General features: G+C 44.0%; 1 protein-coding gene across 3 annotated transcripts in view; it reads left to right on the forward strand.

Moving 5' to 3' along the window:
• The window catches only part of SUFU (SUFU negative regulator of hedgehog signaling), an 81,149-nt gene that overhangs the window by 12,723 nt on the left and 41,368 nt on the right, over positions 1–27,058 (forward strand). For all 3 annotated transcript variants that reach the window (XM_015866980.3, XM_015866981.3, XM_032445329.2), the window contains exons 3-5: positions 7,213–7,349; positions 23,688–23,830; positions 26,275–26,360. In XM_015866980.3, the coding sequence (XP_015722466.1) occupies positions 7,213–7,349; positions 23,688–23,830; positions 26,275–26,360 (366 nt within the window). The remainder of the gene's footprint in view (positions 1–7,212; positions 7,350–23,687; positions 23,831–26,274; positions 26,361–27,058) is intronic.

Genomic DNA, 27,058 nt, shown 5'->3' on the forward strand with positions numbered 1-27,058 from the left:
AGAATGAAATTCTGAAGGAACTCAAAGTAACTTGTGGAGGATGACAGGGTGGTTGTGCCGGACTAGGGATTCATACAGCATCACTCAGATGCTGTTTCAGGACTGTAGAAGTATTCTGCAGTTCCTTACTTAGTGCTAATAACGAAGCAGATCTCTTTGGCACTGAAAGAGCCATTACAGCCTTCTGCCCTTAATCTGCACGCATACTGTTCGTGCACGTACGGCTGTGTGCTGGCACTCTCCAGGACGAGAGGATAATGCTTCCAAGCCCCTGGAGCTCAAAGGCATTAACTCTAGCAGTGAAGCAGAATCTTGTCCTTCTTCCAGATACCACTACTTTCATGGCAGGGACAGCTGAACCTCAAGAAGCAAACCCTAAGCTGCCTTCATTTGCAGCTGGGCACATTAAAGTGACCTGAAAACTGACAGTGGGTTACTTTCACATACTGGGCTGGAGACAGCCCAGTTCTGGAGCAGGTTCACATGTGGGTGGGCAGGAGCTGACCAGCAACTGCTTCTGTCACAACAAGGTTAACTTGTGTGTGAGTTGTCAGCTGTGGGTCCAGTTGGTTTGGGTTTGGATGTGGTGTCAGCAGTGAAACTTCCTACCTGTGTTCTTGGCCATGACGTTTTGCAGGATTGCTTGAGCCAGAAGATTCCTCTGATAGTCTCTGATTAATGCTTGCTTGGAGGGGTGATTTCCACAGCCCCGTGGCATCCAGTGTTTGATGGCTATCATTATTTTCCACCATATCACTGCTTGAATGGTAGCTCAGTGAAGCAGAGCTCTGTTTTCATCCTCACTGGCAGCAAAGCAATTCACAAACTTCCCTCAGAAAACATACTCCTGGGTAAGTGGATCCTACATGAGTATTTCAGAAAGCTGAGAAACCTGCTTGCAAAGAGCTGCATCCGTTTGGATTTAGATGTCAGAATAATGCTCTAAAAACAACAGCAATTGTTGTTTCAAGGAAGGTTTTCCATTTAACTGATGGCAAACACATTTGATGCAATGTACTGCAAAAGCCATCTCCAAGCAGCAGCTCTGGGATAGCTGTAGCCGGACGTCTTGAGCCACGTGTTGCTTACTGCCTGACCTTGATTTTATATTAATAGAACTCTTTGAGCATGTGTTCTTTTCGCATTCATATTTTCCCTTTTTCTGTGGGAAGCATTTTCTTTAAGCAAGGTAGAAAAGAGTCCAGTAGTGCTTTTTGTGCGCAGATTCAGGGCAGCGAGAACTCGTGGAATTTCCTGCCGAGCACTGTGAAGAGATAACCATCTGATGGCCAGATAAAAACATCTGACAAATGCAGGGACTGTTATGTTTTTCTTCAAAATCGATGGTTTTTTTTCGATGCTAAGAGGCAATCCATGAGAATATGGGAACAGGCAGGTGCGTTTGGGCTGGAGCTTTTCTGGGTGCTTTTTAAGCCTTTCAAGGCTCTCAAATGAAACTTTTATATGGTTTGACAGCAGAACTAAAAACAACCATTTCTTGTTAGGCAAGATGGTGAAAGTACTGGGAGGGTCATTTCTTCTTAACTTCTGGAGTCTGTGAATGATTTGCTTGTGGTGTTGGGGCATGGTGCAAGTGCCTCGAGACTGAATCTGAGCAGCCTGGTCTGGGGCATTGCAGCCATTGCCCTACCCTGGAGATGAGGTGTTGTTCCAGGCTTCCCCTTGGGTTTCAGGCAGAAGACCACCCTTTGTTCTGCTGTTCACAGCCAGATGTGAGCAGCAGAAGAGAAGTGGCCTCTGTTTTTTGCAGGGAAAACCTGTGAAGTCTGACGTGTCAGCTCACTTGTTAAATGCCCCGGTGCTTTTTTGTTTCTCCGTGTTCCTAACAGTAATATCTTTGCTAGCTGACAGGACATCCCCTAGGATGGTTTCTCTGCTATCACAGGACTGTGGGCCTGTCTGCTTGAGTTTATCCAGCTTCTCCAATGACCCAGTGTCCTGGCAGGACTGATCTCTAGTGCTGAGAGGCATGGATGCACAAGTGCTGGAACAACTTTTCTGAGGTAGAATTAGGACTATGATGAAAATAACAGCAGCTCTTACTAATGCCAAAGTTTGAAATGCTAGAAACTTTGTATTTCTGCAGCCTTCAAAACAACAGCAGAGCGGCTCACAAACAGCAGAGCAGGAGGCTTTCTCAGGGTAGATGTTAAGAAATGCAATGGAGCCTCAAAGCTAGAGGCAGCGCATGCATTTGCTCAAAAGTAGCAGTGATGGAACTTAAAACTGAAGCTGGGTTCGCTCAGTGGTGCACCATGAGCCTGCCCTCACTTCCCTTCCCAGAGGAACACCTTCTATTTCACTGCAGTTGCTGGGAGCAGGGTTGTAACTTCTGAAAGCTCAGTCCTGACTATTCTCACAGACCCTGAAAGAGCTTTTTTGTTGTTCCCTGGCTGAGATAAATATAAAGAAGGACCAGTGTTTCCCAATGTAAACTCCCATTTTGGGGGCTTGTACATCTAATATGTTTATATGTGCTTACTCTTACACTCTCAAAAAATAAACACCTGGTACACTCTGCTCCTTGTCCAGTGCTGTGTTGCTTTTTGAAGCAGAAATACTGCCATTTCACACTGCAACAAAGCAAATCTTTTCTAGTTCCTTGCAAAGGGGAGAATGAAAATGCTTTGGCAAATAGCTTCGATTTAAACTGAAAAGCCTCTGGCTTTCAGAGCTGCCTTTAAAGCAAAGGGCTAGTTTGGCTTTTGATCCTCTTAAGCTGGCTTATTTGATGTGAAAAACGCCCTGGGTCCTGCTGCAGAGGGGAGTAGCCTTTCAGTTCTCTGTGTGTGGCTTCAGGAGGGGGCTGGCAGCATGGTGGGGGGGGGGAAGCTTGGGAGGCTGCTGGCGCAGCTCTGTAAATAAAGGGGCCTCTATTTCTTTGGATTCTTTTGCTGGAACTAAATATCATGGTCAGAGGAACCCTTACCTCATTAAAGGAACAAGCCAGACGTCTTCAGCCTGTGTGCAGTGCTGCACTGGGGTCTGTTCTGCTGAGCAGATTTGCTGAGCAGATAAAGAGTTTTAAACTGAAGAATGGCATGCAATATATGACCTTGGCTTTCCGACGGTTTGTTTTTGTTCATGTGACAAAAAAAGGTTTTGATGCTAAATGTAGGGTTGGATTTGACTTGGCAGATACCGGAGCCTTCCATTACAACTGTAGCCATAATATGAAGCTATCTGATGGGTGCCAGTGGGCAGCAGCAAGCCAAGAATTTCTCCACCACTGTTTGCTTTTGTGAACGCTTACATGGCTGCTGCAGAGCTGGGCTGCTGGTAGAGGTGATGCCTCCTCTTGTTGGAGGAGCAAAGCAATGGTAGGCAAAACACAACCCAGGCTGTCTCCTTGGGCTTAGTATCTTTGGGGTACAATGAGGATTTTTTTTCCTCTTAGCGCTGGGGGATAGTTTAAGGAAAAAAAGAAACACACACAAACCTTTTGACTCAAAAGTGCAGGGTTCAGCAAAGCAAGGCAGAGACCAAACTATGTGAAATATTTGGATCTGTTAGTGCAGAAACTCGGTGCTGTGTTGCAACTTTCAGTTTATGTACCTGGGGCTATGTGTGGATACAAAACATGCTTTTTGAGGTTTCCTTCTGGCACATTCGCTGTCAGTGCATTGGCTGGTTTGGCACTGTTGTGTTCCTGTTGAGCTGAAGCACTTAGGGACTATTGTATTGAAACTGTGTTGCTGGAGAAATGGTGCGTGATGCCCTTCAGGGTTAGAGTGGAGAACTGAGCTCCAGCCAGAGCCTAAATTGGCTGTTGTAAGAACTGAACACCTTCGGATATAGAAAAAAAAAAAAAAAAAGCAATAATAAAAATACAGAACCCAACCAAAATAAGGGAAAAGAAACCCCTTCAAAACCAACCTGTCAGTTTTCATGTCCCTTCTTCACAAAGAAACCATCACCAAGAGAAACGAAGGCTTGCCAGTGTAGAACCAAAGCCTGTAATAAAGAGGTGTTACCTGCAGGGATTATGCAGGAGCTGGGGTCAGGCTAACCCGGGAACACCGTGGGTGCTTTCATGTCCACTTGGAAGGGAAGAAACAAGGAGGGTGCACTGTGCCTCTGGGTGAATGGGAAGGGCCGTGAGCAAAGCTAGGAAAACAAGTGATTTGGGGAAAGAATGGCTGCTCACTGCCCAGATAGAAAGGAAAAGTCTCTGTCTTAAGGTCCATATGTCTAATGGCCCTTGGCTTATAATGAGGGCAAACTGGGACCTGAGGCTGCTAGAATATCCGCCCTGTTGAATTCCTGCTGTAGTCTTGTTTCAGCTTCTGGTGAATTCAGGATTTATTCCAGGCTACTTTGTAATTGAATTGAGCGTCTGTAGGAAAAGCAACTCCAGAGTCAGCAGCTGGGCATAACATTGACTGCATATATGGTGTGGCTGGATCCGGGGATTGAAGGATTTATGGACAGTTGTTCATCGAGAGATTTTTATGATAGCTGTTAGAGCTAGACTAATTTTCAAATAATAGACTTTTTTGGAAGAATAAAAGCAAAAGCTTTGGCAAAAATGCTGACTGAAATGGACCGCCCTCATTGCATCCTGAAGGTGAATATTCCTTTCGTTCTATGAAGGTTTGTCTGAATTACATAGAAATGATTTTTTTAAATTATCCCAACATTTTAAAGCAGTGTCATTTCAGCAGCCTGCGACCATTAACTGTTTCAAGACATTTTAACTCCAGTTCTTCAGGGATTCTTAGCATCTCAGAAGGAAACTAACTTACTATTCATTTACTTATCTTTTACTCTATGTATCTTCTTACCATTCTTCTCTTTTAAGGCTCCTGTGTTGTTTATGAAACAAAAATCTGTGTGAGTAACATCGCCTGTCAGTGTTACCATTTTGCACCCATTGGTGTGTTGCTGGCCAGCCTTGTTCCCATAGCTCGTTTTTGTTTAAATTTGCTGGAAACCCACCTGCACACTTCTGTTACTCAGTAAGTTGCTTATGGATCAATATAAAACACGTGTGGTCTTCTATGAAGCAGTTATTTCTGTCTACCCCTGAAGCAGGGAGACTGTGGAGTTTAAAAAAATAAAGCCAGCACAAAAGCAAAACTTAGTCAAAATGAGGCTGTTGTTTCAGAACTTGCCTTGAAAGGAGGAAATTCAATAGGGAGCCATCTTACTTTCCAAAAAAATGAACTGCGTAAGTTCAGCTTGAAGGCTTTTTGTTAACTTTGATCCTTTCAGAAACTGACCCATTCATAATGCGTTGCAGTTTATGGTGAATGCTTTTTCCTGGAATCGGTCCCTGAATATTACCCACTTTGAAGCATTTTTGTTTCTCCCTCTATGAAATACTTCTGTTTTTCTTTTGCTAACTGATATGTGAAACTAATAAAACACAACAGGGGTGCTTAATGTACAAAGTACAGCTTTGAATTTACGAGGCCATCACCACCCTGTACCAATCTTCCTGGCAGAGCTGCATGCAGGATCACAGCATGCAGGTTTTGCTGCCCATCCAAATTCCACTCTGCGATCCCTGGCCGTCCAGTTATTCAGTAAGCTTTTGCTTTATTGTAGAACCTAATGTAATTATTTGGCTTGTTGCTTAAAAGTACATTTGTTTCCTAAAAGAGGTTTTATATGTACCAAGTGACCACCATAAAATGTGTTACCTGCTGTTTTCTTGGAGCATTTGCTTCTATAGTACATGAAGTTCAGATTCTTTTTTTTGAGGCTTATATATACAGAAACAAAAATAGACACACTTGCATATTTTTACACAAGTAAGTATTTATTTGCTGTATTATCTTCTTAATATTGTAAGTGTCTGACCTTCCCTGCCTGCCCTCTTGCTTTCAGGCAGAGCTGTTCATTATCTCTGTGGGCTGTTCATGGTTGGGTTCTGTCCTTGGATGTATTACTTAACTATTTTTCTTACGCTATCTTCAAGTCTACCGCAAAACTTTCCTTGAAAGGTCTTCAAATTAAAGCTGCGTCGAATCACAAAGGAGGTACATTGATGCTTAAATTTTGATCAATTTTAGCACTTGTCAGGGTTGCTATAAAGCATTTCTGCTCCAAACAACTTTGTTACTGTTGGAGTGCAAGTCCCAGCACTTGGCAGCAGTCGTGGCACTGCTAGTGAGCTGTGTTTTTCAAATGGAAAGTGCTCTCATCACTTTCCTGACTGCGCTGTTTGGCTGGTTTTACTGGAGGCACAATGTTAACACTTTTGTGCATTGTATCTTTCATGTGTGTCAGCAAGGTACCAGCATCCAAGACATTCACAGTATTTCTCCAGAGAATTTGCCAATGCTTAGACAAGGAGATTTGAGTTTGTAGAATGATGCTGGCTTATGAAAGTTTCTGTGAGGTGTCTTTATGCCCAGAATAAATCGGGGTTTTTTGCATTGTTTTTTTTTTTTTTACATCTGCCTCCTTGGAACAGCTACAACAAATGAATGAGGTGTGTGAGTGCTAGGAAGAAAACTGGTGTTTCCACCTTGCTTTTGAGTTTGTGAGCCTACGTATTTGTCCGCAAGGTAGTAGTTTTTGCTGCTGGGGATTTGGATCTTTGTTGTATGTAGAAATGTCAAATACAGGATTGCGAAGCAGAGCAGTATGCAGCGTTTGTTATTTTCTCCTCTTTTGTTGTTTCCCTGATGCTCCTGATATGAATTTATTCTCTCAGGGAGACCTCGTCAGACCAAACCAAATAAGCTGACATCTGCCTCCGTCAACTTGGGGAAGTGGCCAGATGTCCTGATTTATGGGCTATAGTTATCATGTTCAATGCTTTTCTTCTGTTGTCCTCCTGGGTATAGAAAGAGAAGGTGTACAAGCATATTGGTTTTAAATAAGGTTGCAGCCTACTTCTGAATGTACACAGATTTGAGTTTGCAAGAATGGAATAACATATTCTGTTGTGTACTTTCTTTGGTGCTCTGTGCAAAATTTGCAACTCTTTTGAAAACAAAATCATGTCTCCTAGAAGAAGTTAAGATTTCACAGCATTATTCTGGCTGAAAATATTACTATGGTTGTTATCTTTGAAATTATTACGTCTGTTAAAATATCCACGTTATGCCATTTCAGCTAACATAGGCTGAAATACGAGAATGTGAAAAGGACATTCACCCTTTTTCCATAGTGCTAATACTGAAGACTGTTCTCATTAATCAGAATATGTTCTGACTTCTCTTTTTTCATTCTCTACAGGTTTACGGGAACAGATGGACCAAGCGGATTTGGATTTGAGTTGACATTTCGACTGAAGAGAGAAACGGGGGAGTCGGCTCCACCTACCTGGCCAGCAGAGTTAATGCAAGGCTTAGCCAGATACGTCTTCCAGTCAGGTACTGCAGGGTTCAATCTGTTGCATCTGTCATATGGTGTCACAGTTGGGTCTCACAGTTGTCTGGTCAAATCTTGAGAGGTTTTTTTTTGTGTGTGTGTAAACATTTGACCAAAACCATTAAGTCTCTCCCATCAATGCCCCTTGTTGGGTACAAAACCCAGCTGCTGTTTGGATAATTTCAGATCGCTGATATTGAGGAGCTGAAGGTACAGAACAGTTAGTGCTCTTCCTGTGTTTTGTTGTGCCAGTTGATTGGATATTAGTTTGTGTGGCGAGCTGGTGAAGATCTCTGAGTGGCTGAGTGCATAGCGTGCCTGAAAGGCACCCTTAACCATCACAAGATCTGAATGAAAACATAAGAACTCTGTTTGTTTGTTTTTTTAACCTAACTTGAGCTCCTTTACAGGTAAAGTACCTTCCAAATAAATGATTATTGAATTTGTAGCATTTGGTACTTGCGCTGTTGGTTAATAAATTGCTCAGTAGCTCCTGACTCCATTGCAGGTTTTCAGCCAGCTGGCTGACTCTCAAAAGGGAAAGGTCCAGGTGCAAACAGGATTGCTCTGATAACTTGTCATAAACCTGTGAGGCAGCAGGAACTCTTGTGGTGTGTTTTTTCTAAATACTGGCTGACAGAGACCAGTGTCAGCATAGGTTATTGCTTGTCTTCATACAGGGAATGTCTTTTGTTGCAGTTTAAAATGATGTAATTATTTTTGTAACCCTTGTTGTGCAGCAATCTTTTTCAATTGCCATTTAAGTTTGGGCTCAACTGTTGTAGTGGAAATGTGGAGTCACAGCCTAAAGCAGTGATGGAGCACCTGGTGGGAAGGCAGGGCCAACCCAGGGGAGTTCAGGTGCAAGCAGTGCCCCTGCGTGACTGGAAGGAGTGGAGCCAGGATCCACCCTTTTCCAGCCCTCATTTAGGGGTTGGCAGTGGAGGTGAGGGCATCTCTTGCTGGAGATCTCTGCCTACCTGAGGTCTTCCAAAGGTAAGCAGCTCATTTCCTTCATTTCTGTATCTGTGGCTGCTGCATTTGGGCTTGTTCTCATTTGCCAAATACTTTACCACCCTACTATTTTTGTGGTACTTTCCATCCTATTATAGCATTGTACCTATAATCTGTTCTGTCTGGATTCTTTTTGCTGCTCTTCAGCATCTGATTCCACATTACTTTAATAGTTTTTACTGTTGTTTGAGGTTCTTATCCTGCCTGAATTGTACAGGTGGTAACTTTTTAGCAGTAGACATGCATAGTTCTATTTTCTGCATTTGGGCTGTAGGTTCTGGAAGAAAGCATCTAACTCTAATGTTTCACTTTCAAGTACAGCATACAACATGTTATGTGTTAAACTGTGTTAGATGTAGGGCCCTTCTTGTAGCCTTTAACATTATCTAGTTTGGTATGGTCTCTGTTACAGTAATATCAGTGCCTTATATTTGCATATTAAACGACTGTTGTGCAGTTGCTTGCCTCAACCTTTCCATGAATGAGAAGATGTGTGTGGAGTGAAATGAGATTTAGTGGGATAAGATGTAGGATGAAATTCTTGGAGAGTGATGTGGTGCTGAGGGCAGAAACTTCCCTGATTTGTGCGGCAGCCCTGAAACAGCTCTTCCTTGTAGATGAGGTACCACTTCTTGCTTCTTGGTATTATGGAGCCAGTGCAAGTGTTAATATGCTGCTTAGAAGGGTTTTGTTAAGCAAAAGATTGTTGTACTAGAAGATTTCTTAAGTTTCCTGCACTGATGCTGTCTCAGCTTTCTGAACTCGAAGCAGACAGTTTTTAGACTGGAACGAGCAATTGTACCCATGTGTGTTAAACTCTGTCATGAACTTCTAAGGGCCTTCAATATTATCCTCTGCTTATCCATGCTGATTTTGACTATCTAGTACGACTTTTTAAAGGCGCTGCTCAAATATGCTTTAATAGTTTCTAGCCTCCGGGTATTTAGCTATCAATTTACATTATTAAAAGAAACCCAGAGTATGTATGAATCATAAATCGACCCCTTTGAATGTGGAATTGACTGGGAGCCAACTGTATGCTCACCATACAGCAGGCAAACCACATACTGGGTTACATTGAGAAGAGCATGACCAACGGATTGAGAGAAGTTATTAGCTCTTCTACTTGGCACTTGGCAGACCTTGCTTAAAATACTGGGTCTGGTTTGGAGCCTTGTGGTGTGAGGGGCTGAGAAACCAGAGTCCTTGTAGAGCTGGGAGGCAAGAGTGTAAGCTGGGAGGAGTGCTGGTTTGACTTGTGGGAAGGTGAGGGTTGGCCTAGTGGGATCCAACAGCTGTTGGAAAGGTAGCTACAAGATGGAGGGCTCTCTTTTGATTTTTAGTTGGTCTTTTACAAGACTTTGTTGCTCAGATGTTAAAACTTAAAGACTGCCAGGTACTTGTAGGGTTGGTGTTTCCAAAACCCAATCAGCATTAAGTGCTACTGTGATGTGATGAATGGTTCCTTTCTGATCAAGTTCTTCTGGCTGTGTTATTTGGAGCAACTGTCAAATGCAACAGCGGCAAGCATTGTTTGACTCCAATGTGCGTACCTCACTGTTGTCTTGTTCAGTTGTTTAAAAGTCTGTGGTGAGTCTTTAATACTTCAGATAGCCTTTAAAATACTTGATGAACCAAGACAACTTGAGTATTTTTTGTTAATCCAGTCATAACAAGCAAGAAAAAAAAACCAGCAGGAACTTTTTGGGTAGGTTCCAGATGCTTTGGCTTGTCAAAGGATTGTTTACTTTGAAAGCTATGCTGAGAGCTCAACTCTTATCTCTTGTGTAACAAGCCAACGTCTTGGTTATCACAGATGTGCTTTGCTGGGTCCAGTTGTAGTTATGGGAGCGGAAGATGCAGTTATGCACTTGCTGAGACTCAGCATTTTCAGCTGGTGGTGACTGAGCTGAAGACTGATCTAGCAGCTACTGCTGTCTTAAATCTTGTAGCTGTGTACTGGCATTTCAAAGTGTATCTCATTACAGGTGATGCATTTTTGTAAAAAAGGCTGTTAAGCAAATGAGTGTTGTTTAATTGTTTCCATCTCTCCCTCTCTGTGGCTGTACTTCACTGTCTTCTGCATTACATTTCAGACATCCTTGAGCCTCGGCTTCCCTGTTTGCTGTAAGGAACACTTGATGCTTTGTGCTTTTGATTAAACCGCGCCGTTTCCCCTCCTTCAAGAAAACCAAGTTCGCAAGTCTCAGGAAAAAAAAGTCTTTTGTGGCTTTATCTGTTCTTTATTTTATCACTGTTTGACCACGACCACAAATTCCAACTCTGTTATTTTTAGTCTGCAAAAAGAAACAACCCTACAAACCTTGAAAATGAGACTTTGCACAATTCAGTGACCTTAACTTGTCATGGATCGTGAGTATACTGGGAATGTCTGCTGCTAGAACCAATTTCTGCTTACAGTTGTTAACTCTTTAGGTACTGCAGAATTAGTGCTTGAATGGTACAGTGTGGCCATGGGTTTATTTTCCTGGAATTGAAATCTGTGGATTTTCTTTTTCTCCTTGTGATGAAGTTTGTTTTCAAGTGTATGCATCGTGAGGGCAATATATTGATGCAGTGTGGAAACAAATGCATTGTTTGTATGAGGTCTTGCTGCTATTGTGTTTCCTGAGCTGTAAGGTACAGATTTTGGAGAGCTTGTCCACAAAACAAAGGCATGAGATTTATAATTGGTCAGTTAGATTTTAGCATCTAAGCAACCAGTAGGTTGGAATGTATTAGGGAATAAATCCAGGCAGGAATTTCCATTATCAAAAATAAATGGAAATAAACTAATCAAGTGTCATACTATAGGAAACAAAGAATGCTAGTTACCTTGATAGTGTGAGACTTTGGATGTAGTCTTGTGTAACAGGTATGTGAGCAAGCCAAGAAAACATCATCTTGATAAAAGAAGGGGATGCAATACTGGTTAGATATCTTGACTTTGTGTTGTCCTCAGCCACAGGAAAAGGGTGGATTTGGGATTCCTCTGAAGTCTGTACTAGAGCTTAAGCAGTTTGGGATTGACCAGGATGATGAAGTCATAGAAATGCAAAGTATCCTGATGAAATCTGCAGGCGCAGCAAAGCACTGTCTTGTTTGGGGTGGAGTTCAGAGGTTGATCTTAGCAAAGTGAGGAGATGATCTGGAATGTCTGTGCAGGAAGGTCATTAGGGTGCAACAAGTGCAAATTCCCGTGCTTCTTCAGGAATAACCCAATGCAGTTACTGGCTGGGGACAGACAGGGTAGGGCAGCAGTTTTGCAAGAAGACAGTGATTCAGAGTTGGTTTCACCAGTGAGCTATACCTAAACCAACACTCTTTGGTCTGTGAGGGAAGTAGAATTGTTCTAACACATAAACAGAGCTGCATTTGTTTAGTCTAGGGAAGAGAAAATGGTGGGAAGATGGGAGAACGGTCTTCAAATATGCAAAAGGCTGCTTTAGGGAATGAAGTAATATTTTTCTCTGTGTGCCAACAGGACAGGAGAGACCTATTGCTGCTGATGTTTCTATAAGGTAGACTTGCAGCTTGTCATTAGGAGAATCTTCACCAAGTCAGGGAGCTGCTTGTGTCTGGGGGACTATGAAATAGTAGTGATGAGTTATATGGGCAAAGGAACTAAGTATGTCAGATGCAGTTTCCACATGATGATTTAATGGAGATTTCAGACAGTTACTTCTGAAGAAAGTTGCTTACATGCAGCAGAGGCAGTTGTCAGATCTTAGATAACCTTGACTAAATTATTCCTTAGCAAAGTGTATTACACCCTTTGAAAAGTGCACTGGACAGGACTGATTCCAGCAGATGCGTGACAGGTTACACATGTTGATAGCAATGTGTCAGCACAGTGACCAAACTAGCAATAGATTAGGGCTTTTTTCTTTACATGCGCCTCTCTTGGCATGTCTGACCCTCTGCACGTCACTATGAGGGATTCCCTTTCCAAAGGATTACGTATGAAATGTCTTGTTCGCAGTTTTTTACTGTGAAACCAGTACTAACTGGGTATCTCTGATCTCCTGTCCCATTCTGTCATGGTTCAAGTCTGTGAACCAACTTTCCAAAGTTACTGGAAGGGAAAGGATGCATGAAAGCACCCATTGCACCACAGCCTTGTAAGCCTTTAGAAGTCAGGCTGCGTAGCAAGTCCACATTGAGGTATATCTAGCTTCTGTAGTTACCTCTGACAGGCAGTGATTTCCTGGGGTAGAAATTACTGTCTGATGGGTAGTTTGAGGAAAGCCATATGCGTTCCTGCCTGTGCCATTATTGCACTGAATCAATGTAAGTGTATTATACCAGCTTTGCTGCCTCAATTTCCCCACTGGTAAGTGAGCATAGTTATGAGAGAGGTAAGGACTGCAGCTGAAGATGTGCTCTTATTCAGCAGTTTTCCTCTGATCCAAGTTAGTTTAATCCCGGCCATGGAGGCACTTTGCACTTGACAGGCAGTGTAACTTTTACACCGAAAATGAGACTCAGTGGGATTAAGCGATTTGGCTGAGGTCACAGACCTGAAGCCATTATGCTAGTGAATGCTTTGACACCTGTTGCCCTTGCTTAACCACTAGATCTCATCTTCAGCTCTTCGGGAGTTTAGCAGGCTTCAGTGTGCAGCCTCAATGACTCTTTCCTTGCTGACATGTTTTCAAACACTCTTGACACTGGCCAATTTCTGTGTGTAAAAACAAAACAAACTCCTCGCTTCCTTGAATACAAATGAGGCTTGTCTTGCTTGTTTGTCAAAGTGTTTATTTCTTCCCAATAGAATAACTAAAGCCAAATACAATCTTCCAGTAATTCATACTTTTTTCTTTCCCTGACTGTGCCTTTATATGTTTTTAATCCTCGGCTGATTTATTGTTCTCTTCTGGTTGCTATGACTCTGTAAAATATATATATATATATTTATCATCTGTTTGTAATATTAACCAGTTTCCAGTGTGGAGCTGGCCCTGGCTTCTCTCTTGTATTCCAGGATTTTAGATTAAAAATGGGTGGATTAACTGTGTTTTTTACTCCATGAAGTAGTATAAATCAACATGGATTTCATTTCAGCAGAACCCGTTACACAGTGAACTCTGTGCAGACACAGAAAGCAGTGCAGTGCCATTGTAGAGCAGCACCTGGCCTGCTGCTGCCCATGGGTGAGTAGGATACAGCCAGGCACACAGTTTGTGTGCCCTGGTTCTGCACGGGGGCATGGAAACATTCTGTCCCTGGTTCCAATTTAACCTAAGTTTGTTGTGGCCAAAAGCTCTCATCATCTGATAGTTATTCAGTGGTCCATGAGAAATTGGTTGGGTTTTAGCCTAATTCCTCTTAGACATTTCCCATAAAACAAGCTGTTCTGTGAGCAAAGCGCACATCCTTTACGTATTTGCATCCTTGCTCCTCCCTGTCCCGCAGCACTGCAATAAATCCACTTTTCCATGTGCTGCTGCCCATGAGCTCACCTCCCCAATATTTCCCACTCCCCATCTCCAGAACTAACCCCAGCACATCCCCCTCCTCCAGCTGGGAGCTGCGTGCTGTAGCCAGCACCATGTGCTACGCTCGCTGCTGGAACCAGGCAGCTCCGTCTGGATCCTCAGCAAGGTGCCTGGCAGGATGGGCAGAGCTCTGTCCTGTTAGGTGTTGCAGCAAAGCACTGCTTATAGAGGGATCCAGCTCACTTTCTTCCCCTGTAGACCACAAAGCTTATGCTCTTTTCTGTTCTCAAAGAAATGTCCAGAACCCTTGCGTGTTTTTTAATGTCATGACAGTCTTGCCATCCAGCAGGACTCTACAGGAAGTGTAGCAGTACTAATTGCACACTGTCTGTGCTGTTCAGTACAGGAAAAGAGGGAGGACCCTGGTACAGGTGACACTGAGGCTGGCACATGGGTCAGCATGCAGAGGTGCCTCTACCTTCTCTAACTAAATTTAAGTGCAGTTTCTTCTTTCCAGACTTCCAGAGCTTAATGTCTTTTTGTGTGGCTGTGATTTTGAGTGCATTGCCTTTCCTCATGCTTGTGAAGCAGGGATGTGCAGCTGGGTGCTGAGGGAGGAAGGAGGCTGCAATTGCTGCAGAGGAGCTGTGGTGCCTACCTGTCTGCCAGTCATTCCTCTGAGTCCTGTCTGGGCCAGAGAAGTGGTTTCAGGTCTTGGTGTTAAATTTCAGGTTTTAGAGGGCAGGAAGCCATGAACAGAGCTGCAGGTGCGACTGCTGTGTGGCGCTGCTGTCTCCCCATGGCTGGTATGCTCACTTGCACACTGCCCTGCTCTCATTCTTCTAACGGCATAATTGGAACGGCCTGACCTCAGATTTTGGATGGCTGACTGTACTTGGCTTCTCTTTCTGTTCGGATCAGGCAGGGTGCTGCCTCTCTGCAGTACTGCAGATGTCCCAGCACGGGGCTCCATCCTGCCTACTGCCACTCCTTCCACTGCTGCTGGGACCAAGTAACACTTCCATTTAGTGCTTACTGCTTTCATTGAGTAACATCTCCCTGTGCTTTGCTTGGGAGTTGCATCAAATTGCTTTTTCTGCACTGATGCAAAAGCCCCAGTAGCCCTCTAGCTGGGCTTGAAGAATGCTGTGTGCTTTCTCATGGACTTGAGGGGAGGGGACCTGCAGCACTGCTGTGTGATGCTGCTTTTTGCTTTGTCAGCACAGGGGGTATCAGCCTGGGCTGGGCAGGAGGATCAACAACTTCCTCTCAGGATCAGGAAGGGTCGTTCTGTTCCTTGTCATGAAGCTGCTGTTGTCTCACTGTGTAGCTCCTGGCTGAGCGCAGGTCTCTGACCTTCCTGTGCCCTGAAGCCTGGACTGACACTAAAGCATGGCAAGACTTTGTGCCAGGAGCAGAGGCACAGAAACTCTTTGTTCCTTATAAAAGACTGTTGAAGTAAAGGAAAAGCTATCTTTCTTCTGACTGTATAGTATTTCTATGCAGTAAGCAAAGGATCTCAGCACTGGCTGAAAGAAGAGGCTTGTTTTTAGCTACTGCTGCAATTTAGATAAAGCAGGTTCAGGCCCAGTTTGTGTTGGCTGGATTTCAGCTGGTGCTGTCCCTTTTAATTCTATCAATCCTTGTCCTGTTGCAACCCTGGGAATTGAGCTTGGTTCATTGCTTTTGAGCTGTTCAATATAGTTCATTCAGTTGGTTTATTAAAAGAAAAAAAAAGGCAAAAGGATCTGTCTTCTCTGTGCTCTGCATCAATCCATGTGTCATAGACTGCTCTCAAATGGCATGGAGAGACAGAGCAGTGGCACTTGCAAATCTGACGTATGGTTGCATTTATAAATGCACACGTTACTTCAGCGTATGTTCTGCATGTGGACTCCCCCTGGAAAAGGGAGGAAAGAAACAGGAGTGGATACCCAGAGAAGCCTTGATGTATCTTGGTGCAAGGCTGCTGTGACAGCTGAAGGATGGAAGGGCAGCCAGCTGGCTCCATGCCCTGGAACCCCAGGTTGCTGGCTTCTGGCAGATGTTTTATCAAGAGTGATTGTAGTTCAGGATCAGATCCAATCTTGTTTGTTTTCTGCCCAAGGTGGAGGAAGGTCTACATCCTACCCAGAGTATCCCTGCTATGAAAGGCTGGAGAGCACATGTGCTGGGGACCAGAAGGGTAGTTCAGGCTCCTGGGGTAAGGAAGCAAGGCAGAAGCTGCACGTGTTTTGTCCAGCCTTGGACAAAGGCTCCGACCCTGTGCTGTGGGAGGAATGCAAGACAAAGGGCCTGGCTCAGGGAATGCACAAAACCCCCTCCTGCTGATGTGAGGTCCTCTGGCCTCTTACATATGAGGTCTTTGTCCCACTCAGCCTTTTCTGGGAAACGGAAGCAGCCACTTTTATAGTTAAGGGTTTTTGCATAGAATTGTGCTGCCTCCCCCTGTCAAGGAGCTGAAAGCCACAAAACAGGGATTGTTTTGCAGTCACAGGAGCATCCTCCTTTTCTGCCTATGCCATCATTTGGGATACATGGAGCAGAGAGTGAAGATTGCACAAACCGAGTAGTCTTGTGAAAAGGGTTTGTTTTTTCCTTGACAGCTACCAGCCTGTGTTAGATGAAACTGCAGAGAGAAGGCAGAGCTGGTGGTTGGCTTTGCTGTTACTTAAATCCTTCTTACGCTTTCTATTGAAGATCTGTGAAGCAAGTGGTAGTGAAATGGTGTGTTCTGCCTAACCTGCTCTGTACTCTGCCTTCTGTGGCAGTATGCTGAGCTCATTACAGCCCATCTTCTGGCAGCTTTACATGCAAAGAACCTTTATAGCAGCCTGTCGAGCCAGGAGGCAGCAAATGGTCACAGCAGGGGAAACATTTTGTTCTTGGTGGGGAGGGGAACTGGGAGAGTGCGTACAGAGACTGCAGGCAGACCAGAGCCTGTGCGAAGTGGACTCTTTTTCCTTTTTCTTTGAAAACCTGAGGCTTAAAGGAATCACCTCGGAACACGTGGAATGGAGTTTCAAAAGGTGATCCAGAAACAGGCTAATCACTTTGTTTGAACCATAATTATAGCTCTTGAACAGAGTTTGAGTTTCTTTTGTGTTACTGTAACGAGCTTGTGGAGCTCATCTGGTGAAAATGTGCACAAGGGGTGGGCTCTGGGGTGCTGCTGCCACAGGGCCTGTGGGGTTCCTTGCAGGCAGGAATTGCTGTGATGCCAAGGGGGAGAATTATTCACAGGGCTGCAAACTGTCCCACTCAGGCTCCATGTTTGGCAGGTGCAGCAGTCCTGCTCCTCTGGGGCTGCTTGGCTGGGAGATGGAGAAGGCAGGGTGCAGGTGTCCCACTAGTGTTGGAGGAAGGGAGAGCACACCAGCCATGCAGAACCTGGAGCAGATGGTTGTGGGTGATGAGGTGTAGAGAAGTCAGAGCTTGGAGCAGGAGAGTTCTGTGGGGTTGTGAAAGAACAGCTCATACGCATGTTCATTTTCTTTCCTGTTACAATGCCACGCTGCCTGTGGCATTGTTCATCCTCCCAGTAGGTGAACGCCATGCAGATAAATCAGCAGACCGGTGAGAACTGTGCTGTTCCAAAAGCACCACTGGGGATACATTCTGCCATAGGCAGCACATCTGCAGTGAGATGCCCATATCCTGCAGGAGCTGCAAGGAGCAATGGACTGCTTGGAGCTGGAGGAGCCTGCAGGAAGGCAGAGCAGAAGGGGGCTGGAAGGAGTCAGAGAGAGGGCGGGAGGCCCCCAGCTCCCAGAGGGTGGGAGTGTGCCCTGGGCATGGGAGTCACTTGCTGGGAGCCTGTGTGAGAAATTCTCAGAAGCTGCAGTAATGGAAACTGTGCGTGTAGAGCTGGGCAGGGAGAGGGAGCCAGGCACACAGATGCAGAGGGGATGGGAAAGTATTGTCCTGGGAAACAGAGGGGGTAGAGGAGGCCCAGAGCCGCGCTGGTTGTTGCATGATAGTACTTTAGCAGCTGAATTACTGAGCTCTCCAGTGTCACATAAAGCATCTGGGATCTGCATTGTGATATGAAAACCAGTGTTTGTAACTCCATCAGGGGAAGCTGTGGCACAGAGAGGCACGTGTGCCGCCACCTCAGAGCGAGTGGATGGGTGGCAGTTCTGAGCAGCAAGGAGTCCTCTTTGTTCTGCTGGGGCCGTGGTGGGTTCTGCTTCTGGCCCCTCCACCTGTCTTTCAGTCCAGGACTCTAAAATGATCTGATAAATTATATGTAAGTGTATAAGTTGATGAGCTCTTTTCAGAGGAGCGTTCATTTTCCATATTGAACTGCCAGGATTTAAGGAATAACAAATTATTTTCCACCTGCTGATCAACTTAAAAGAATATCTGCTTTGCTCTTCTGTTTTCTGAACTCAGTCTTCAAACTTCAGAGGTCGAGGAGTCCTTACAGTGCTGATAATCTGTTTCTCTCCCCACTCTTTTTTAAAGAACCGTTTGCCTAGGCCCCTTGTTTATAAAAGCCCAATTTGAATCCCTGCAGTGGAGCCATTGTTTAATTGTGCTCCAGGGATTGAATTCTTCCCAAGGCATCTTGTCCGTGCTGCATGTCTGCAGCGGGCAGCAGCCCTGCGTGAATCTGTGCTGGGGCTGTTCTTGTTTCCCAGACAGAAATAAGGGGCAGCGAAACTGAACTGTGCAGCACAAACATGGGAAAAGGGCTTTTTTGTGTGTAATACAAATATATCATGGCTTGGACTCTACTGATTTCTTCTACGTTCTTGAAACATTCTGCTTGAGCTAAAAATGAAATTACAAACCAATGCTGCCAGCTGGTCCCCCAGAGTATATCACAGTCGTTTTTCTCCTTTATCAACCCATTTGTGCAGTCCTTTGTAGGTTAGGAAAGGAAGCAGACAGGCTGAACTTAGGATTAATTTGGTTTTCCCTAAATTATCTTAATTTAACATGACTGGTAAATGAGTCTGAATGAGCTCTTTCTTTATACTCTGTGCTTTGTGCTATTTTTTTTTTTTAACTTGTCTGTACGATGAGTTGCAATAGCAGTATTGCTTTGAGATTTTTTAGACAGCTTTCGTGTTTAGTCTCTTATAGCTACATATTTGCATGCATGGTCATATCCATTAGTGAGCTAATTAGAAATATATTAAGTAGCTCTGGTGAAAAGCATAGCTAATACATTTCAGTGTTGGACTCTGCATCTGCCCCTTGTTTCTGGTAATTAATTCTAGCTGTTCCATCTGCAAAGTGGTACAGAAACACAGCATCAAATCTTATTTGTGACAGATTGCCAGACTACTTTAAAAAAAAAAACAACAAAAAAACCAAAACCAGACTGAATATTAAAAATGTGTTGGGGAAAATGCACTTATATAATAAATTATATGAGCCATGCATGGGGTAATGGCAGTGTAATAAATTACATGTTTTCTGCAAGTATCGGGTAAGCTGCGTTCAATTTAAATGTCTGGCTGCATCGCTGTCACGCTGGTCAGGAGCTCACCGGGGCCCTTTGTAGCATTCCTGTACTCAAAAGCTCTGGACTCAAATCTTTCTCTGCTTTTCTTTGCCCTCAGCTACATGATTTCTGAGTACTGCTGTCCATTTGTGGCTGCTGACAGCTCAGCTGAGCAGTCGCTGTTGGATGCAACCTGAAAGCTTGTGTGAGCGTTCAAGCTGCTGAGGAGAGCAGGTAGCATAGGTCTGGCTTGCATGAGAGATGGCGTCCCCACTGCCATGCTCTGCTGTGAATTTGTTAGATGTGCTTTTTAGGCCAAACTAGCAGAGAAGTGACAGGAGTTGTGCCAAGCACTGTGACAGCTTGGAGGGCAGCAACCCAGGTCACTGCTGCTGTCACATGGGGACAAGCAGGATCGTTCCTTTCAGCAGCATCTCACACAGCTCAGGAATAAAGGGACCTTATAACCACAGCCTGGCTTTCTACAGAGATGGGGAATTCAAGAGACTTGCTTGAGAAGGATATGGTGCAACAGAACGGCTGTTTGTCCCAAGACAAGCCTCCTTAGTGGCCCAGGACCAGGCTCAGGCTGTGTGCCAGGCTGGGCATGGACAGAAGAGGTGCTCTGAGTTCCCTTTCTGTCTCGTCACTGTTTGAACAGCCTTAGCTCTATATTTTCCTCCACGCTGTCCCCTGTGCACGTACAGGTGAAGATATTTGTCTCTCATGTTCCCATGCCCGCTTTGTGTACAGCATAGCAAGCTGATGGGGAGCATCTCTTAGGCCAGATTCAGCTTGGGGCAGCTTTGAGATGGAGCTCTGTTAGCTCCCAGTGCTTGTTTTGGTGTGCTGTTCTTTTCCACTTGCTCCCTGCAATTATTCAGGGGAGTTAGGGCTCCTAAATAGATGTAAAAATGGCAGATTTTAAAAAAGAAAAGGAAAATACAATAGGAAATAAGCTGTGTCTCTGCAGAGCGAGCCGTTGCCTCCTGAGCTTGGATTGCACGCTCTACGCTTGTTTATAAAGCATCTTGAAGCCAGGAATATGGCTTGTATTTGTTTCTTTAGGCATTAAATGTATTTAGTGAAATTGAATGCAGGGGGAATGCAGTTCAAGAAAATACATAAGCACTGCTGCACAAAGGATTTACTAGTCCACAGTGGGGTGCTTCCTCTGAGTTATTTCCCCAGTTCTCATTACTGAGCAGTTGGGGAGTAAAGCTGGGAGAGATTGCACAGCTGAGTTATGGCCATTGCTGCAGGAAGGAGTTTCACCTGCTTCGTGCAGCCTGTTAAAGAGAATGGATAATGACGTTTTAAAGACTTCAAAATATGGAAGGCTTTATAGAGTAGCGTGGTGTAGTTGTCTTATGGATGCTGCTTTTGCATATTGCTGGTCTGTGGGAAATTTAGAGACTCCTCATTTCTGTGGAGCTAGAGAGATGCTTCTGATTTGCTGTAATAAAATATCAAGTAAAGCAATAAGTTTAAAATGAAATGTTTTAATGATTTCCTTGTTGAGCCCTTATGAAATCAATCCCCACCTGTGAAGCCTTTAAATTCTGTGGCATCAGCATTCCCTGACAGAATAGAATAATTCAGGAGTTCTTGTTAAAACACCCTCTTACAAATTCATGTGGACAGATGACATTACCAGGTCAGGTTTTAAATCCCATTTGCACCCAGACTGATTGGTGCCCCATTTGATGATAGGAAGTGCTGGGTCAGTAACAGCCCCACAGCTACCACAGAAAGTCATCTTACCTTCTCCTGGATTCAGGGCTCAAATGCTGCTGAGACTCTGGAGTTTCAAATGTACTAAACCAAGATGATTTGCAGAGGAACATTCTTATCTGAAAGGAGAGCCGTGGTTTGTCCTAACCCTAACAATTGCAGATGGTACTACGGATATTACTCCTCTAAGACTGAATTACCGTCCTGTGGGATTAAGAGCATCTAATTCCTGCCCCCTGTGGTGTGTTGGGTGCCCCAGACCAGATCAGTGCTCCATCCAACCTGGCATTGGTACATCTTGGAATGGGGTGCCCACCACTTTGGGCAGCAGTGCCAGAGTCTCACCTCCATGTGAGTGATGAATTTCTTCCTGACATCTAACCTTCATCCTCCTCTCTTTTAGTTTAAAGCCTTTCCCCCTTGTCCTATCAGTGTCAGACCACATAATAAATAAGTCAGTCCCTCTCCTGCTTAGGTAAGTACTGGAGAGCCTCACTGAGGTCACCCTGGAGCCTTCTCTTCTCCAGGTTAAACAAGCCCAACTTCCTCAACCTGTCTTCACAGGAGTGATACTCCAGCCCTCTGAGCATCCTTGTGGCTCTCCTCTAGATGCGCTCCAACTGCCCCATAAATATGTATGCATAGGAAGTGTTAACACATCATACACGTCTTTGAGAGTTTATCCAATGTTGTATGTTCTAACTTGGCATTCATTGTAACCAGAAATGTAGCTGTAAATTCATATCTATGAAAGCTTTCAGCACTTTCAATTAAAACATTATAAAGATGTTGGTGGTGTGAGAGGTGGGAATGGAGGATCTGTATTCAGTTCCTGGCCTGGGTGCAAGTGGCCATCCAGTGCTTTGTTCCTGCAATTCCTCAGCTCAAACCCTGCAGTTCAAGCTCTCTTCCATGCTGCCATGGCCTCTATACAGGGGCTGATCTTACATTCTGGGTGGGTTACAATAAATGAGTGTAGAGCTGAGTTTTGGGCTGTAATTCTGATTTTTCTGCACTCTTACAGATTTTAATTGGACTCCATCTTATTTGCAGAGTGTTTTTTTTTGCGTGTGTGTGATTTAATTGAGTAGGCAGTGTGAATTCTGTGGCATTCGTGCGCATGCAAGAGAGAGGGAGATTTTCTAAGTGTTCAGTGTTCGCATAGACATAAACAGGTGGATTTCCAGCAGAGACATTTGCATTTGAAAACCTGCTCTAAACGGGCTGGGATTTCCCAGGAGAAGCAGGAGCAGCAGTGAAACACAGCGATCGATCAGCATAGAATTGTGTGAGCATTTGATGGGCAAAATGTTGTGGTATAGAGACAGGAGCCAAGAATAAGTTCTTTGTGGTTTTGTTTCATTCCTAAAAACTGTGACTGAGAGGCTTTTATCATTTAACAAATACAACTAATCAGCCACATTTGGGCTAACCTGGAGAATATCAACAAGATCCTTTGCAGCTCTGCTGGTTTTGTCTGTTTGTTTAATCCAATTTTGATAGAGGAAAACTTTAAAATCATATTTTTCATTTCTGTCTTTTTCACTGTGTGTCCCAACTCTAAAAGCAAAGTAATGCTACGAGCTGTTTCCTTTTCAGTTGCAGATCTGGAAGTGTGTAATTCATTGTATGTACAGATAAACTCTTTTTCTTTAAGCAGCTCCATTTGATGTGTCTGTTCTATCTTAGTTTTAATGAAGGAAAACATTCCCTTACTTATCACGACGCTTCTGTCCCATGCTTTGTTTTAGGGGCCAAGCTTCTTATGGAATTTAGAGTTGCTTTAATTCTTAATCTACTGAGGTGTCACAGAAATTTGTCTGAAAACCCGTATATAATAAACGTTCAAACCAACGCCAATGGGGACACCTGGTGGAGGAATCATGAGTTGCTCAAGATGCTGCAGTTTAAACCCACAAACATGTAGGGCATGGGTTGGCTCATCACTGGAGTGATTTTCAGATGCAAAAATGCTCATGGCTGGTTGCTTTACTTCTAGTTAATCCACAGAGCAAGTATTGGACGCAGGTGTTCTGCTGTACCCTCTGGTTTGCAGGTGGGATGCAGGGTTATCTGGGGAGAGTTTGTCTTTCTGAGGAGGAGAAAAGGGATTCTTACAGTTGTGAAGAAGGAAGAATGATTTCTGTCTCTTTGTTTAGTTGAAGTCCATTCTGACTTAGAATGAAATTTATAGCCTGCTGGTTTTCTCATTGTTTGGGCAAGAAGGAACATATTAATTACAATTCTTCACCAGAGCCAGCAGGCAATTGGAAGAGAAAGTGACTGACATAGAATGCCGCAAGTTGGGTAGCAGACTGGAGGTTTTTATTAGGTATAGCAAAGTATTATTTAAGTCTAATTTACATTTCAGAATCTGTTTTCTGTGGCAAATCAAATATAAATTGTTGTTGAATAGGCATCCTGTGCAGCCCACAGGCTAACTGTGCCCTCTCATGAAATGAGGCTAACAGTAAATTAGGGAGGGACCAATTGAACTTGATGGTACTAATAGCTAGCCTTTATTTATTTATTGCCACAGGACTAACTCAGGATTGGGCACCATGAGTAGCAACCAGGGACTGAGCTGGGCCTGACCAGAGGTTCCCAGCTGACAGTGGTCAGAAGCAGATCATTGCTAACAGAAACATTATTCTAGCATGTTTTCTGGACTAAATATTTCCTGTTTGTCTTCCCTGTAGAAAACACCTTCTGTAGCGGTGACCATGTGTCGTGGCACAGCCCTTTGGACAACAGTGAGTCCAGAATCCAGCATATGTTGCTGACAGAAGACCCTCAGATGCAGCCTGTGCAGACTCCTTTTGGGGTCGTTACTTTCCTACAGGTATGGCACAGCAGTGGTGGCTCTGGCACCTCTCAGGCATGGGATGCACTAAGCACTACATCTTACTCAGCTTTTATAAGTAAGGTCCTTATTCTCTTGTTTTCGTCCTTCCTGTCATACTTGATTACTGTGGATCTCATCTTTGAGTTGTTGTTCTGGGCATATTCAGTAAGGATTTTACTGGGATTGAGCAATGGCGCATTCAGTTCTCAATGTAGAAGCCTACTTCATGCAGAAAAGGTTTACACCTCAAAACAGACCTGGAATTGAGCATTACCTTACTGCTCTGAAATTTCAAACACAAATGTAAGGTAATAAAGCAGAGAGAAATGCTTAATATTATTACTTTAACGTAGAACTGAATTCAAATTAATGCTATGGCAGTGTTAGTGGGTGACACTCCATTGGTTTCATTTCTAGGAGAGAAGTTTGCAGTAAGACAGAGTTGCATTAGCATTATGTAGTGAACGAAACATAGCTTGCCACATAAAGGTTCTTTAGAGGCTCTGTGAGTTTACCTCTACTGATCTACCATCTAAGGTAGGTTGCTTTGAGAAAGACATCTCTTATATGTTAACCTTACTCTTCAATGAGCAGAGCTTCCTTAGCTAAACAGATTTGCTTGCTATCAGAGACTACATTTTCTCAAGTGGTGTCTCTTGGATGAGGGCTACATCAAATACTTTTAATTTACAAATGCAGTTACTAACCATAGTGACAGAACTAACATCGCTCCCCCTGCTCTTTAGAAAAGCTCCTGCCACGTGGGACAACGCATGTTTTATTTTACAATTACAAGCTTCAGGTTGCTTTTATTTGTCTTTGGCTGCAGCTGCAACACATAAGGGGAAGCTCCAACGTCACAGACCTGCATAATGCAAATGTTGTGCAAGGGCAAAGGCTTTCCTGAACCTTCTCTTTTCCCGAGAACTCTGTGTTTTACCAACAGGAAAAGAGATGAGTGTGGGATTAATAAGTGAAAGGTGAACTGTGGGATCTGGAAGCAAAAATAGAGTCAGGCTAAGCAGGGTGATTCCTGGCTGACTCCCCAGTTAGTGCTGCATTAGTCCTCATCCTTTCTTTAGTACCCAGCTGCTTGGGTTCAAAGAGCTGTCAGCTTGTTGCATCCTGAAGTTTTTGGACTCTAATCTCCCACAGTACATACAGTTGTCTTAATTTCCCTTTTGTTTGATGCTCGTTGTTAAGGATTTATTTTGGTCAATGAGGATGAATGGTTGCAAAAAGTAAAGAATAAACGTGAAATAATTTCATGTTTAGAGTCTCACAGTTTGTATGCTGTTAGTGAGTAGAAGCCCAGGGTGGGGTGTGCTGAATTGAGGGTGATTCAGGCTGTGCGTGGAGGAAGCCTGGGACATGGGTGGGGATGGAATGCATTCTCAGGGCTAGGTCCTGAAAGACTGAGCTCTGTGAGGGGCAGAGGAGTTAGGGTGTGCAGATGTGGGTGCGTGCTGACGTGGGTAGTTTTCCACGCAGATTTCTATCAGTGCACATGTTTGTGGTAAAGGCAGGTCGTGTACTTTTGGTTACCTCTCTTGAGAATTTAGTTTTCAGTTCTCCTCTTCGCTGACAGTACACCAGCTGATCAGATTCTGACTGAAAATTTGATGTCATTGGAAAAAGTTTAATATCTTGAGAGGGGAAATAGAAGTCCACATCTAAAGTCTTTTTTTTTGTCTTGGGGGATGAATCATTGGGCTCCAAGGCACAAGCTGATGGATTAGGGGGGAAAAGAAACACTTCTTGACTTCATTTGGAGTATCTGATCTCAGCTGCCGTGAGAAGGATGTCTGGTATTGCTCAGTGAGGCAGATCCCACCCTGAAAAGCAAATGCATCTTACCTTGCAGAGGAAGGCAGAGATCTGCAGTTGCCTGCGCTGAAGCGTGGATTATGTGGTGTGTTAGCAACTTTACTTTATGGTGGTGGGTAAGATTAAGCCAGTCAGAAGAATTTATGAGCACTAAAGCATTCCTTTGTGGCAGTGTATCTTTTACCAGATTGAAATTGCTGGTTTGTTACCACATTTGCTCCTAGCAAACGGCCAGCAGCACCATGCTTGCCATGCACTTAGACCATGACCTGGCTCAGTGTGGTCTGTCTTACATGAACTGGTTTGAGGTGTGAGAACAGACCAATGGGTCTTCAGTTAACTCTCCTTCTTCACCATTCACCCCTCTTAGTTTAGTTCGCACACTCCATGCAAGATTAAATGTTACATGCCAGGGTGCTTCTCATGGCTTGTTGAGAGCTTGCAGAGTCTCCATGTTGTTTCAGGCTCCATTTGTCTTCACTTATCTACTTAGTTGAAAGGGATGGTGCTTCTCTGTATCTACGCAGTTTGACCCAGCACCATGTGGCCTGTGTTCCCAACAGTTACCACACAGTTTCCATCCGGTTTAGTATCTCTGTTTTTATTTATTTCAGATTGTTGGGGTTTGCACTGAGGAACTGCATGCGGCTCAGCAATGGAACGGGCAAGGGATCTTGGAGCTGCTTCGGACTGTCCCAGTGTAAGTGCTCATGTTGCCTCAGACAGAGGAGTATTTTGACAGAGAACAACTCAGTTGTTTGTTTTTATTAACAATCTTTAACTTGTTGATGGAGCCTGCACTGTAGCCAGGGATGGGAATTCATTGCAAATCTGTTCTCACGCACAGACATTTAGATGGCAAATTAATGCGTGTGGAAATCCACATGTTCAGGGTGGAAATGAATGAGCTCTTGAAAGCTTAATTTCCTTCCTCTTATGCCTGCAGCATATTTTCATTGGTTCTCCCTGAAAGAGCCAGGGCAGCTCTGACCGGTGACCTCTCCGTAGTTCTAAAGAGAGGAAAGTGAGGGTCTGCTTTACTATGCCTAGGAAAGCTTGGGTGCTGTCTGAAAGTGAGGAAATCAATCTCCCAGAAGCCCCACTTGACAGACCAATTTGCAGAAAGAGGAGTATTTGTGATGTAACAGAATGAACTTCACTATCTCCCCTGGCAAGAGAAAGATAGCATTATCATAGAACCACAAGGTTGGAAAGGGCCTACAAGATCATCTAGTCCTACCGTTATGTTAAGGAGGAGATAGATTTTTAAATTTAACATGATGTGTTGATACTTTATTTGCTGTCAGGTTGCAGATAAACTTTTTTTGACTTGCAAATGTGTGGCTTAAATGTTTTCCTGTACGTTCTGAGGAGGTTATTGCAGTGTGATGGTAGCTC

The sequence above is a fragment of the Coturnix japonica genome, chromosome 8 (assembly GCF_054131305.1).
Source record: "Coturnix japonica strain WE chromosome 8, WE-NBRP24, whole genome shotgun sequence".
Lineage (NCBI taxonomy): Eukaryota > Metazoa > Chordata > Aves > Galliformes > Phasianidae > Coturnix > Coturnix japonica.